This window comes from Neolamprologus multifasciatus, chromosome 15, assembly GCF_963576455.1.
Source record: "Neolamprologus multifasciatus chromosome 15, fNeoMul1.2, whole genome shotgun sequence".
Lineage (NCBI taxonomy): Eukaryota > Metazoa > Chordata > Actinopteri > Cichliformes > Cichlidae > Neolamprologus > Neolamprologus multifasciatus.
In genome coordinates, this window is record NC_140453.1 from 4,895,812 (window position 1) to 4,910,405 (window position 14,594).

Here is a 14,594-nt window from a genome sequence, read left to right on the forward strand (position 1 = left end):
CAGTATCTGGTCCGGCCTTATGGACTGAAAAGGACGGAAAGCCGATTATGAGGGCGGTCAGGAAGCCCGTTCTCTCTCTCCCTTCACATTCCTGTGACTGCAGCAGCAGTTTGAGTGGCTTACGCTCATGTTATGCATTTTTCTTTTTTTAGTTTTGTTACATTTAGTTTTGATGTTGGATTAGCTTAGATCAGATGTGGGGAATTAATCTCCCCGAGGGGGCGATATGAGAAACTGGGACTGTTTTTGAGGGCTGTACACCAGGCTGGTCAGAGTGGCAGCAGTTTAGTGTTGCTGATGGTTTATGGTTAGACTTTTCCTAGTTTTCTTTTGCTTCTTGTTCCTAATTGTTTATTAAAATTTGTGGGAACTGTGTGGCTTATTTCAGTTCTGTAGAATCTCTTACAGCGTGGAGATAGACATACTGGGGGTTGTAACATATTTTTAAGGTGTTTAGACTTCTTGTGTTAGTTTTTGTGTTGAAAAACTGCAAAATCTTGATGAAAGTATGTAAATAATGTATGTATGTTCTCACCAGGGCATAAGCATGAATGCATCTAAAGCAGACAGTCTCCTGTCGTGTGCTACTTGCTGAAAAAGTGCAACTTTGGACACTGTGCTTTACACGAGCTTTTGGAGTTCAGAGCTTTTGCACGAAAGACTCTTTTTTTAATGCTGCATGCATTCAGAGTAAGACCTCACCATCCAAAATATGATCTGGGCTGGACTCTCTGCTGTCATAATCCAAAGAGCAAGCGCTATCTGGGCTGCGGCTGTCCTGGCTCTCGCTACGGATCCCTCGTCCTTGCATCCTGCAGTAATCGCTGATGTAACGGAATCACCGACGTGGGAGCAACGAGGAATGGGGGGGGGGGGGTGCAGAAAGAGAGAAACAGCAAATTTAGAATAGAAAAGGACTTTTGTTGTCTTGCAGTGGCATTGCAATCAGTCGGGCAAAACAGTGCGTAGCAGGCAGAGGTTTACCTGCCCAGAGGACTTGTGTCGTCCTCCTTTTCCTCAGGATAGAGCACATCTGTCCCCTCGGTGTCCCTGGAAGTGTGCGAGGACAGCCAGTCGGCGTCCGACCAGGGTCGATGTCTCCTGGGTCTCTCTCCCATCTGCAGAAAACGGGCAGCGCAATTATACACTCACGGATCCACACGAGCAGCTTCCTATATCTCCCTTATAGACAACCAGAACGTACCACAGGCTCTTGGAGGCCGAGCGAGCTCTGCCTCTCTCTGTCGTGTGGGGGGAAGCTGGGGTTTTTCTTCGGAGCAAAGGTTTCCAGTTGCCTCAGGTCCAGCATGGATTTAACCATCACTTCCAATGAGCCCATACGATGAGACCAACGCCTCCGGGGACGCTTTGAGGACTCGGGGATGACTTGGCTGACGACTCCATGCTGGGAATATACATTATACACAGCACAGTACAATTATTCACCCTTTCCATCACATTTGTTGCTATGGAAGAAACTGTATGGCATCATTAACACACAGGGATGCGTTTTTTTTGTTTTCTTTAATGGAACAAAAAGTAAAGTTGTGCTTTCTTAGAATAGTCCAAAATGATTTATTTTATTTAAAGTCATAACAAACATCTACCTTTGTCAGCTCCCAGTCCTGTCCTTCATCTGAGCCTCCTGTTGCAGGAAGGAGCACAATGATTACAAAGTTAATAGAGGAAGTCAGTTTAAAACAATTTTGGTTGTTTTCCAGATTCTGCTGCACTCTGCAAAGAAGCCGAATGTTAGGGTAAACCCTTTTGACCTCCTTGATGTAAAAAAACCCAAAAGCAGTTGCCGCTATGTTTATTCATGTCATCAATTATCACACAGTACCTGTGTCCTCCTCTTCGTGGCTGCTGGCGGAAGAAGAATGGGTCGCGTTGTCTTCGGGGTCATTGGCATCGTCGTTCGCCCCTCTGTCGTCCTCCTCGTGTTCACGGTCGCTGTCAGAGGACAGACCCCCCAGAGCGGGAGCGCTGTACACCTCACGCCTGGGGTAACACAGCGAAAGAGTCGACAAGATGAATATTCTATCTGTGCCATGTGATTATATGCGAAGGGGCTCGAGGTGGGCTCTTTATCATCGGCGCTGGGTTCGTGGAAAGAATGTATTTAATTAACAGGTGGCGGTGTGCTGGTGTCGTCACCTGAGACTGGAGGTTTTGCTGGGTGGCGTGTTTGGGTTTTCTCTGAGCTGGTGCAGCCTCTCTCTCATGGTGATCGTCAGCTCCGGGGACAGCCTCCACACAAAGATGCAGCTGGGGGAGATAAAAGCATTAAATATTCACGATTTCATTTCAGCTCGGAAGCATCTGCAAACACATTTCCACAGCCGTTTCCTGCAGCTGCAGCGGCAGAAGATTGCTTCGGCCTGGGTGCGAGGACATCACTGAGAGGCGGTTTCTCACCTATCTCCCGACACAGAAATCAAATGCCGGCAATCGCTGGTAAACTTAATCCCAGTGACGATTTCTGCCAAACATAAACAAGAAAAAAAAGGCTTGTTAGCTCTCATTATGTTCTCTGTCATTGTGGTTAGATTTATTCTGTGATAGCTGCGTTACCAGAATGTCCAAACATAGTGGCCACACACTCCCCGGTGTAGAAGTCAAAGATGCTGATGGTTTTATCGGAGCAGCTGGTGGCAACGTATTGACCAGAGGGATCGATCTGAACCTGCCACACCCAACACGAAAGAGCCTTTTAGTATCTCTCTCTATATACTGTATATATATATATATATATATATATATATACACAGACAGAGAGAAAAAGGGTGTTTCAACTGTGGAGAAAAATGTTACCCTGAGCAGACTTCCATCTTCACTCAAAGATCCTTTGTAGAGTTTTTTCTGTTTGCCGCTGCTGATGTTGAAAATCCTGCAGAGAGAAGGAAGAGATAAGCCCCGGCGCCTTTCCTAGCGAAGCTCGTGTATCTTTGAAGCCGCGTGCCCTCGCTTACCGGATGCAGCGGTCCTGACAGCCAACAGCGGCGTACTTGCAGGTGGCGTCTACGTCCATGTCGTAAAGCGTGGTCTTCCTCACCATGTGGTGAGAACGCCTGAACTCTGTTCCTCTGTCGGTCTGTGAAACAGAACGAGACAGCGTCAGGCCTGCGCTGGAGGAGGGCGGAGAAAATATCAGGGGTATTTTAGCAGAATGCATGATGTGACTTTTAGTCTGAGCGTGCTGAACTCAATATAACCTGCAAGGAGAAATATGTGCAGCTTTACAGTCATTGAGCCAAGTCTCCAAAAGCTGCAGAGATCAGCTTGACTCGGGATCAATATCTAAATATTAAAAGGTGGGTATACAGCTAGCTGTTGCATACAATAATGGAGTGGGGGAAAATAGACTGAACATGTTTGGCAGTTAGAATAAGGTCAAAGTTTAGACCACAGAGAATCAGCTTTTGTGCATCACTACCATCATCATCATCATCATCATATAGACATAGTCAGAAAAGGGTACTCTTTGCAGCTCATCCTTGAAAACGGCACAGAAGAAGCTCATTTCTGCTCTGCCGGAGCACAAACCTGTCACAACAACTTTCTAAAATGAGCACTCCATAAATGTCTGAACGCCAAAGAGAAGGTTCACTTTTGACTAACAAGCCCTTGTTTACTGCGCTCCGGAAAAAACAAAAATAAAAAAAACAATTTAATGTTCTGAGTCACTGCAGTGGCCTAAATCCCGTCTCAAGTTTATGAAAAATGCTGTAAGTGGCCTGCTAACCCAGAAGCAATTCCTCTTTTTCTTTCTCTCTTTTTTTGCATTTCATAGTTATACAACTTGTAGCACAAAAGCTCCTTTTGTGGTCTGTGCTCTAGAATTGCTAAACAGATTGTGTTACCATTGTGCCAATAAGTGTGACCTAAATGAGAGGAATTAATGAAAAAAAAAAAGTCTAATGCAATGAAGCTCTTTGTGGCCAGAATGAGTTATTCAGAAGAATATCGCAGGCGGTACTTTGACGATGTCAGAATAGCTGCTTCACTGTTTCCAGTCTACAATAAGGTGGCTGTTTCCTACCTTGTTAGCATTTAGCAGCCTGCATATACATTAGCTTTAACATTGGCGTTTGGCAGGACGTTCTGAGTGCTCGTGCTTTTGCGTGTGTTTGTTGGGTAATATCCAACATCTGACGTTACCTTGTGCGCTGTGCGGAAATAGATGCTCTTGTCTGCCCCACAGCTGATCATTCTCACCTTGTTGTCATTGGCTAAAGAACAAAAAACAAAAGCATTCAGTCATCGTGTCTTCATGCACGTTCAATCATCCAGGCAAGGAAATCCCAGAAAGTTGATTCTGTTCATCTAGATGGGACGTTTTCAGTAGGAGAAATTATTCGTGCGTGAAAAGTGTGAGAGGATTACCCTGCCCTCAACACCGACCAAGTGTGTCAGTGTTGAGGGCAGAAACATGGTGGCGCCGTGGGTTCCCCAGTTTCCCCCACTGGGGCCGATTTGTATATGGAGGAAGTAGAAAAGAGGACTCTATCATCCTACCCTGGGACACCACCGAGTCATCGGTTCACATATGTGGATAACACCTGGGTGAAAATCAAATCTCAGAATGTCCCACAATTCAGTGATCACATTAACTCAGTGAACAAACGCATCGAGTTCACCAGGGACGGTGTGAAAAATGACAGGTTAGCTTTCCCAGACTGTGAAATTCCTATCAGGAATGGACAACATTTGAAAGTCAATGGAAACAACCTCTGGCCAGGCGGATGGCAGAACACAGGCCAGGACTCCACAGTCTATTTACATCTACAGGCCAGTGGCCGCTCTGTCAGTGGACAGGGAGGAACAATAGTTGGAGCGGGGAGTCAAGGAGGCAATTTACGTGAAAAAGGAACGACCATCTGTGAACTGAGGGGGCCTAAGGGTACATCCACTATTTTACAGTGCTGTGATTACAGCTATACCCCAACTCTCTGTGAATAGCACTCATGGAGATTGATCAATGGTCGTGACAATTTGCATGTTAATGATCATGAAACTGACCTCGCAGCCCATTGTTAGTCAGTGGTGCTGGTGTCAGTCATTATGCAAATGTAGTGTTTATGAGGTTGGAGAAACCTGCAGACAGCTGAGACTGAGAAGCCACATGAGCGATGCAACGTTTCTGCCACTGAAAATGCGACATCCAGATGAACGTTCCAGGATTCAGTCATCCTTTCATTCAAAAAACTGAAACCTGACCACAGAGACACCCCAATATTATACAGCAGCTTATTATACAATTGCACTTTGACCTTTTTAGTATGAAACTTACTTTTATGTTACCAAGATAAGGTTTTGCATGTTGTTTAAGAAGTTAGCTGGTTAGCTGAGCAATCTTGTCTGTTGCATAATGGATACAAAGCTAAAGCTGACATCCCTGCACTTCCACGTAAATAGTGCAGAACTAGAGATGGAAATTTAAGCTATATGGACAAAATCACCTAAACATTACACGCACAGGAGCTGCTCCAGGCACACAGTTCTTGTGGTGATGTTAATGCCACAAGAGGTTTGGAGCTCTGCGGTTATTGAGTTAGCTTCGTGTTCTGGCATCTTCTATGCAACATGTGACTGGTGTCAAGCCAGCCTCCAATTCCAGCATTGCAGTCAAGCCAGCCTCCACTTTGTTTTACGTTCCCTGTGTATTCAAAGTATTATGGCAAAAGATGTGGAAACCTGATTTCAAAATAAAAGCTCCTGAAGCATGACTTCTAAATAAAAGCCAACTTCCAGTAAACTAAGAGCACATTCACAAATATCAATTAGTCTTGTTTGCAAAGTCTAATGTTGGATACAAATGACATACCCTAGAATACCCGTATTCTAGTAGCAACATGTCAATATTAAAGCCATCTCCTTTTGGATTTCAAAGTAAAAGCCCTGTTAATTTTCATTTTTGAACTACTCTTTCAATGACTTCAGAATGCTCTTAAAAGCAAAAGTCATATTTACAAAGACTGGTTGCATTTTATATCAGCACTATCCAACCACAGAAATTTGAAATTGCCTATATTTGACTTAACCTTCTAACAATTTCAAAATGCTCTAAAAAGAAAAATTCTTGTTTCCACAGGATATTTTCACCTTAGATCAACAGTATGCAACCTCCCGATGTTACCATATCAATTTCAAGTCATTCTGATTTTGCCTTCCAAAATAATGGCCTGTTGAAAATGCCCATAACTTACCTAACTTTCCATGATTTCAGAACGCTGGGTAAACCCCGCTCTGTATCTTTAAGTGGTGTTTAGGGGTGAGAGCCGCTGTGGTTTCTAAACCACTTTGCAGTAATGCCACTAATACACACATTTATTGACTTGCTGCAGTGGTGGCATCCCATTAAAGCGCCAGTGACTCTTTAAAATGACCCGCTCTATGTGACAAACTATTGCTGGTAGCTAGGAAATGTATTCTCATTAATTGGGTTAAGGATAAACCCCCCTCTGTGACTTTGTGGTACAGAGAATTATTTAAAGTTAGTCCTCACGAAAGAACTGCTGCTATTTTAGCAGGAAATGAGGGTCTCTTTCTCAATGTTTGGTCCCCTTTGCTTTCTTATTTGCCAAATGATTTGTCCCAACTGTTGAGGGGGGGTGGTTGCAATTAAATAGGAAGTAAGCGTAAAGGACAACAATTCATTCTTGGAGTTTATCTTTTTCTCTTTCTAAATCTGTGGGTAATTGAGTGAAAATATGTTGTTTTTTTTTTTGTTTTGTTTTTTTTTCTTCTCTCCTCTTCACCCCATATGTGTATTTGTACAGGTATATAATGACTTTAATATATTTCTTTCTTTTCTTTCTTTTTCGTTTGCTTGTTATGTTTTATGCTTTTCTTAATAATGAATAAAAACTGTTTAAAATGACCCGCTCTTTCATAAATGTTTTTGAAAGCAGGTTAATGGGACTGAAAAAAAAAATCTTTGAATTTCAAAGAAGAAGCTTAGAAATATGGTATCTAACCAGATTCTTACTCTGGATGGCATTACCTTGGCCTCCAGTAACACTGTTAGGAACCTTGGAGTCATTTTTGACCAGGATATGTCCTTCAACGCACATATTAAACAAATATGTAAGACTGCGTTCTTCCATTTGCGCAACATCTCTAAAATTAGAAATATCCTGTCTCAGAGTGACGCTGAAAAACTAGTTCATGCATTTATTACTTCCAGGCTGGACTACTGCAATTCATTATTATCAGGATGTCCAAAAAACTCACTGAAAAGCCTTCAGTTAATCCAAAATGCTGCAGCAAGAGTACTGACAGGGACTAGAAAGAGAGAGCATATTTCTCCTGTTTTGGCTTCCCTTCATTGGCTTCCTGTTAAATCCAGAATTGAATTCAAAATCCTGCTCCTCACATACAAGGTCTTAAATAATCAGGCCCCATCTTATCTTAATGACCTTGTGGTACCATATCACCCTATTAGAGCACTTCGCTCCCGCTCTGCAGGCCTACTTGTTGTTCCTAGAGTATTTAAAAGTAGAATGGGAGGGAGAGCCTTCAGTTTTCAGGCCCCTCTTCTGTGGAACCAGCTTCCAGTTTGGATTCAGGAGACAGACACTATCTCTACTTTTAAGATTAGGCTTAAAACTTTCCTTTTTGCTAAAGCATATAGTTAGGGCTGGACCAGGTGACCCTGAATCCTCCCTTAGTTATGCTGCAATAGACGTAGGCTGCCGGGGGATTCCCATGATGCATTGAGTTTTTGCTTTTCAGTCACCTTTCTCACTCACTATGTATTAACAGACCTCTCTGTATTGAATCGTATCTGTTATTAATCTCTGTCTCTCTTCCACAGCATGTCTTTATCCTGTCTTCCTTCTCTCACCCCAACCGGTCGCAGCAGATGGCCCCGCCCCTCCCTGAGCCTGGTTCTGCCGGAGGTTTCTTCCTGTTAAAAGGGAGTTTTTCCTTCCCACTGTTGCCAAAGTGTTTGCTCATAGGGGGTCATATGATTGTTGGGCTTTTCTCTGTATCTATGAAGCGCCTTGAGGCGACATTTGTTGTGATTTGGCGCTATATAAATAAAATTGAATTGAATTGAATTGAATTGAAAGATTAAGAGGTGTGGCCCGGTACTTTTTGTCCATACGGTGCATAACTCGTCATTTCTTTCTCTACATGGAAAACAGCTGTAGGCCAAATACTTATCCTTTTTCTGCCCACCGACTCATCATTTGCAGACATGACCACCGCGCAGAAATACACCAGAGGAACTCAAACCCAGCTAGACTCATCCCTAGGGCAGCAGTTCTGCAGTTCTGCTTCTTCCAGCATGAAGTAATTGGTAGCTTAAAAGCTAAGCTTTCAAAGTAGTTTGCCCCAAACTATAAAACCTATTTTATATTAACCCGCTATTATCAGTAAAAGAATTTTACACTTCATGAAAAAGTCCAGAGACAGTAGATTAGTGCCTCTTCGAAAATCGAAATTTGAAACCGTGACAGTAAGTGGTGCAAACATTTCATACCAGCTGAAGAAGAGAAAGCAAAGTGCAACTGAAAGGCTTTGCTCAGGCAACCGAAACGCCACCTGAATACACACGTAACCGTCATTTATTATTGAAACAAGTTGTGCGGCGTGTGAAATAAAAGAGGGACTTTGTGTGGGAGATGAAAGCGTCGGATTAAGGAAAGATTAGCCGTCAGATGTTGACAGCTACTCAAGTGTCTCACCGGCGAAGCGGACGGCTGTTATGGATGAAGAGTGTTCGTCGAGTGTTTGCACCAGGCTGTAGTCGTCTTCTGCATCCAAGACGTGGATCAGACGATCCCTGCTGGCTGTGGCCAGCAGCTTCAGACCTGAGAGAAATCAGACCACATAATCACCTATTGTATTCACAGCCAATGTGCGAACATTCTCCAAGCGTGTCATCATTATAGTAACTAACACAGTCTCACACACACACTGACCTGTTTCTGGTTTACTGTATTCGAGGCTGAGGATCTCAGCATCATGGGCTTCCACCTTAAGAATCTCCTTCATGCTGCTGAGGTCATGAACCCTGCAGAATATCACAGTTTTAGGACAGAGGTCACGTCAGTCCGTCATCCGCCTCAGCCTTAGTCTTCTCGTCCTACCTCAACATGCCGTTGCGATCTCCAGATGCCAGGTGTTTGCCGTCCGGGCTGACACAGATGGTCCTGATGCCCGTCCTGGTTTCCGCTGTCTGTCCATCCCCCGACTTGACCTCTGAATTCGCACTCGTTACACACTCTGAATCCAGCAAGGTGCTGGCGTTCCCGTCGATGTAGATTATATTCAAAAGATCCTTTATAGAAACGAGGGCGACAGACAGTAACTCTTCACAGCTGTACTCGAAACACAGCTGAAGAGAATACGGAGCTTGGAAGTCAAACTCACTTGGCTCAGGATGTTTGGGGAATGAGTTTGTGTCCAGTCGTCCATGCGCCACACTCTCACGGTGTTATCAGCTGAACTAGTGAGGAATGCGCCTGATGACAAACCAGAAGCCACTTCTTCTGGAACATCTGGAAACACCTGGGGAGTAGTGACAAAAGGATCAGTTAATAATAAACTAGATGAGGGTAAAAAAAGCACGATTTTAAAAAACAATTAATGCTGTAAGTTAGATTTCTAGAAATGCAGTTTCACTCTGCTGTGAATTGTCTTATATCAGCTGTTATCACCAGTTTCAAGCTGCCAATTCTGATGCACAATGTTCAGCACAACAGCACAACAGCTCCAAGTTTCCCAGTTTTGTTCGCGTAATGATCCCCAATGTGCCGCAAATTACTAACCGAATCAATAGGTAGAATCCAATCTGTTGTACTGCTGTAATCCTATTGAGCCAGGAGGCTTGAGAAAACACACTGAACATCTCACAGCTTTTAAAGAGGTTATATAAATTCACCTCCTCCTGCATGCATTTACCTCCAGGTCCCAGACACAGGCGGGATGAAAGAGGGCAGAGTGCACCTTCCCCACCCGCTGCACATCTCTCACGTCCCACACGTACAGGCTGTGGTCATTATACACACAGCTGAGCCGGCAGCTGACGGGGTCATAGGTTACGGCAACGGTGTCTGGGTAACGGGCATCCGCTGCGGCGTTGAACAGATGACTGTGGGAATGAAAGGTTGGGACAACAGGAATAGATGTTTTCTTTGTAAAAATCCGACATCCTCGAGAATAAGAAACATTTAGACGAGATTTGGGCTTGAGACAGAAAGCTCTATTAATAGAGCTCGCTTGATCCTGCAGCGGATCAGTGCTAAAGAAAGGCCGAGTCACTCCTGAGCTCTTTCTCACCTGGCCTCAGTCATGGAGGAGACGTCAGAGCCGAGGGGGTGCGGCCGCGGCAGCGTGCACACGAAGTGCAAGTCAGCGGGTCTGAAGGCTCGCACCGTTCCATCGGCACAGCCGCAGAAGATCATATCTTCAGTCAGAGAGAGCGACTGAGCCAGCCCGGTCTGCACGGAAGGACACACGCCAGATAATCAGCTCACAAGTCATAGCTTCATAATCTTTCTGAGAAAATGGTAAACATTTATATTCATTCAAGTCTGAAAAATTAAGCTAATTATGCTCCTGCAGATAATATTACATCATTGCTTTGGCTGAGTCCTCTGCAAAGGTTACAGAGGAGTAGAAAAGCGGCGCCGTTGGAGCTTTTCCAAACACATCCTGTACCTGTCCCTGCTTCTAAATCCTCTTCACCCGTCCAATAAACGCGTATGGTTACTGATCTAAGGCATTTGTGCCTGTACTGTACTCAAATAATAACTAAATGAACATACATGTTAGTGCTGACTGAGGCCAATACCACATAAAGAACAAATATGTTACATTCAGCTACCATTTAATAAAAATGAACAGTAGTGGCAGTTAAGAGTAGAGCATCGTATCACAATATTTTGCTTGGCGATACTGTAAAGATTCAGGGAGAGCAAATATCATTATTTTTATTAAGTAAGTTAAAATACTCGAACAAGAGGACTCATGTCCTACACCAGCGGTCTCCAACCTTTTTTGCGCCACGGACCGGTTTATGCCCGACAATATTTTCATGGACCGGCTTTTAGGGTGTCGCGGATAAATACAACAAAATAAAACTAGTACCAGTACCGAAGAAAAGAAAATTTATTCATAACACACGTGAAAAGACCCAGGAAAACCGAGTAAACGATAAAAACGATAACAAAATAACGCTGAAAACCGATAAAAACCCTGAAAACTATACATTTCACACCTGAGCCTCAACTCTTGGGACTCGCCCGGTACCAAACGACTCACGGAGGCCCGGGGGTTGGGGACCGCTGTCCTACACCACTGACTGACTGTAACCACTCTCAGAGAGGCTGTCGGAGGTTTGCGAGTAACTGCTGTCTAATCTATAAATGCAGACTGCAGATTGTCAACTTGACCCCGTTCGATTCATCTTGTGGCAGGTTTTAGTCACAGTGTTGGTACTTGCTTGTTGTTGCTGCTTGACAATATAATTTTGCAGCAAAAAATGACATAAATCCAAATAATTAAGTATGATTACTTTATCTTGTTAGATAAAACAAATACTGACAACATTTTAATTTGAGATCTTATCTTATTCATTTTGTTTTGTTTTCTTATATGTCACAAAATGTTAAAAATCACATTGATCATATAGTGGGGTGTCTGGTTAGTCCCGCCTCTACCTTTCACCTGCAGACAGCCCCTCCCCTCTCACTCACCCGAAGGTCCACCCACTTGTCCAGCATCCTCTTGCTGTTAAACTCACACAGCAGGCCAGAGGAAGTAATGCAGAAAGTGGAGTCTGATTTAGAGCCACGTCCACAAGCAACATCACAGAAGAAATTGTTCCTCAGCTGTCCCAGCAGCGCGGAGCGGCCCAGCAGAGGCACAGGAGCGCTGGCCTACATAGCACAGAGAGGTGATGGTTAGCCGATAAAGCTCCAACTGAAGGAGTTAAAGTGCTTCCCTGAAATGTTGCATGTGTGTTGCTGAAAATTAATAATCCCTGGGTCTCACAAATGTATTTGCATAATGTAAGAGTGCACTAAAGTTATTCAATTATGCAAAAATAAAGCCGAAGTAAAAGGTAGGGAAATAACTCCAGGCAGTAATAAAAGATAGGAAAGCCTCTCATACCTTGTTGGCCTTGCAGTGATCCAGATACCAGAACTTGACATGCCTGTTCCCCACTGTGACAAAGTAGGAGCTGTCCTCGGAGAAAGACACACCTTTCACCTTACTGGACACCTTGTTAGCGGCCACTATTACATCTTTCTGCGAAGAACAACACATTGGAAAGAGATCACACAACTAAAACACAATAGGACTCGCTGCTCAACAGTATAACATCCCATTCACTACGTGGTTTTAGACATTTTCACTACTTTAAAGTTATTTTTTATTTAGAGTTTGAAAAAATTGAGCTTAAAAATTGCCCGTCATCAGACATTAAACCATCATTGTCCCGATTAACCCTTTAAAACCGGTCAGAGCGGGCACGCTCTGTTTTGCGTAACTATTTTTAAATCCCAGTAGCTCTGCAACCACGTGAGCTAGCACAATAATTTTTTTTGCATATGAAACCGGAGGAGTTGTACTTACATCTTATGCCATCAGCTTGATCTAGGTCACAGTTTCCTTCCACATATAGCTTTGCAAAAACTGCATAAAAAGCGCTTGCAGCAACAAAAACATAATATTCCAGAAACACGCTTTGCCGATCCGATCAGCTGTTTGTAACAATTCCTACGTTGGAATAGGAATTGGAATTATTTTCAAAAATAAAACTATGAAGGTGGGAAACTATTTTGTGCAACTTTTTTGTATTTACAGTTTTGAGTGATAAGCCTCTTAAATTTCTCTAACTAGAAATATATGTTAAAAAAACAAAAACGATTTTCAATTCTTTTGTAGTTTATTGCACTTTTTTTGCAATTTATGTAATCACTATGCACTTAATTCATACATATTATTAAAATCTAGGCCGTAATGGTTGTATTGATGTATAGCAACTTGAAATGCTCCCAAAAATGGCTCCACAGCATGTAAAAATATAATATAAGCTCTGGCGGACTTGGTTCTATGGTAGGTCTTAAAGGGTTAAAGCAGTCAGGAGAACGGAAGAAGGTGTAAAAGCACAGGTAGGAATTGAGCTTTGGAAACTTTCAAGGGAGACAAACCTTCCACGCCCAGACGTTGACCATCATGTCATGTTGATTTCCTACACTGACTATGTATTTGCCATTGGGGGAGAAAGCCACGCAGGAGACGCCGTACTTGTGCTTCTGGAGCTCGGCCACTTGCTTCCGTTCTGCCACGTCCCATACCCTCACCGCCGGTAGGTGACCGCTCTGATGGAAAAAAAATTGCAAGGGAGGAGGAGTCAACATTTAAAAACAATGTTAGGTTGTTAGCAAGATGGCGAACACTCCTCCATTCATACACCAAAGCGTCTTAATGTTTTCGTCGACTGAAACAGGCTCCGCTCAGGAGTCACCTGTCCTTCCTGTCTGTCCATCTCTCTAGAAGATCATCCTCTCTCTGTCCTCTGATTGTCTACTTGTCCCTTGACCTGCTCACATTATTCCCTCCTGGGGATCGAAAGTTCAGCAGACTATTTGTGTAGTCTCCTATTATAATACGGTAAAAGGACCTTTCAAAGGTCAGAGTTATTAGGTCCAAAAGAAATAGTGTGACATTCAACCGAAGACAGAGCTGCATACAAAAGACGCACAAGAAGAGGAGGACGAAACAGCTCGCGCATCCGCTGTCAGCCTGCCCCTGTATGTAAACGAGCTACTGTTTGATGAATGAGTGCGTGTGTGTGTGAGGGACATTTCTTATCAGATCACTCACTCGGGCATATCTTTTACTCCTCCTTTTAAAGGGCCTGTGGGAAAACATCTAACACAGCTGTGATGCGCTCAGCTTTGATCACCGAGCGCAGCGGGTTAAAAAGAGGGCTTTAATACCTCTGCTAGCTGACCAAAATGCTAACACTCAGCTCTAATATTTCTCCACCACATCGACTATGATCTCTAACCAGTTTTAATTACTCAAAGTATTCTAACGTTGGGAATTTAGCACATGCTTCCCTTTGAATTCCAGGAGAATCCAGGAGAGCAGAATATCCTCAAGTCTATTTGGTCTTTTGAACTTTGGTCTTTGTCGTCATAGCAACTGCTGCCTGCCCATCCACTTATGCAGAGAAGTCTTTAATCGGCTTTGATTGGCCGGGGAGGATTAAGATAGCGTGTTGTGTCGAGGCCCGCGTTGTAACTACAACAAAACCGATTCAAGATGCTTGACTGAAAAGACACATTACGCTGTGACGCGACAGAACAAGGCCCTCTAAAGAGGAGAGGCTGCAAACACAGAGCTCCGCAGCAAGCATCCATCTTGCCGGGGTGTCCGCAGCACAGCGCGCTAACTCCTTCTTATACCGTGGATAACTGAAGACGGGAACGAGCTAATTCTCTGAATTCTGCAAACACCAGTCCTACTGTGATGTTCACTTGACGCAGCAAAAACCAAAGAAAGCTAAACAGAAGACGAGAGGACAGACGCAAGTTTGAGTTTAGCTGCAGAGACAAAGTGAGAAA

At 43.7% G+C, this 14,594-nt stretch overlaps 1 protein-coding gene across 3 annotated transcripts in view; it reads right to left on the reverse strand.

Annotated features, from left to right (window-relative positions):
* Positions 1 to 14,594, reverse strand: part of LOC146501360 (mitogen-activated protein kinase-binding protein 1-like) — a 28,457-nt gene that overhangs the window by 9,033 nt on the left and 4,830 nt on the right. For all 3 annotated transcript variants that reach the window (XR_014869153.1, XM_085131775.1, XM_085131774.1), the window contains exons 5-24: positions 13,173 to 13,343; positions 12,130 to 12,267; positions 11,712 to 11,894; positions 10,294 to 10,454; positions 9,916 to 10,105; positions 9,385 to 9,522; positions 9,102 to 9,292; positions 8,934 to 9,025; positions 8,697 to 8,822; positions 4,162 to 4,232; positions 2,973 to 3,094; positions 2,815 to 2,890; positions 2,575 to 2,686; positions 2,419 to 2,482; positions 2,158 to 2,268; positions 1,844 to 2,001; positions 1,608 to 1,645; positions 1,205 to 1,405; positions 985 to 1,118; positions 703 to 824 (exon numbers count right to left, since the gene is read on the reverse strand). Coding sequence is in view for 2 of the 3 variants with exons in the window: in XM_085131775.1 (XP_084987901.1) it covers positions 703 to 824; positions 985 to 1,118; positions 1,205 to 1,405; positions 1,608 to 1,645; positions 1,844 to 2,001; positions 2,158 to 2,268; positions 2,419 to 2,482; positions 2,575 to 2,686; positions 2,815 to 2,890; positions 2,973 to 3,094; positions 4,162 to 4,232; positions 8,697 to 8,822; positions 8,934 to 9,025; positions 9,102 to 9,292; positions 9,385 to 9,522; positions 9,916 to 10,105; positions 10,294 to 10,454; positions 11,712 to 11,894; positions 12,130 to 12,267; positions 13,173 to 13,343 (2,599 nt within the window). In the remaining variant the exon portion in view is untranslated. The remainder of the gene's footprint in view (positions 1 to 702; positions 825 to 984; positions 1,119 to 1,204; positions 1,406 to 1,607; positions 1,646 to 1,843; positions 2,002 to 2,157; positions 2,269 to 2,418; positions 2,483 to 2,574; positions 2,687 to 2,814; positions 2,891 to 2,972; positions 3,095 to 4,161; positions 4,233 to 8,696; positions 8,823 to 8,933; positions 9,026 to 9,101; positions 9,293 to 9,384; positions 9,523 to 9,915; positions 10,106 to 10,293; positions 10,455 to 11,711; positions 11,895 to 12,129; positions 12,268 to 13,172; positions 13,344 to 14,594) is intronic.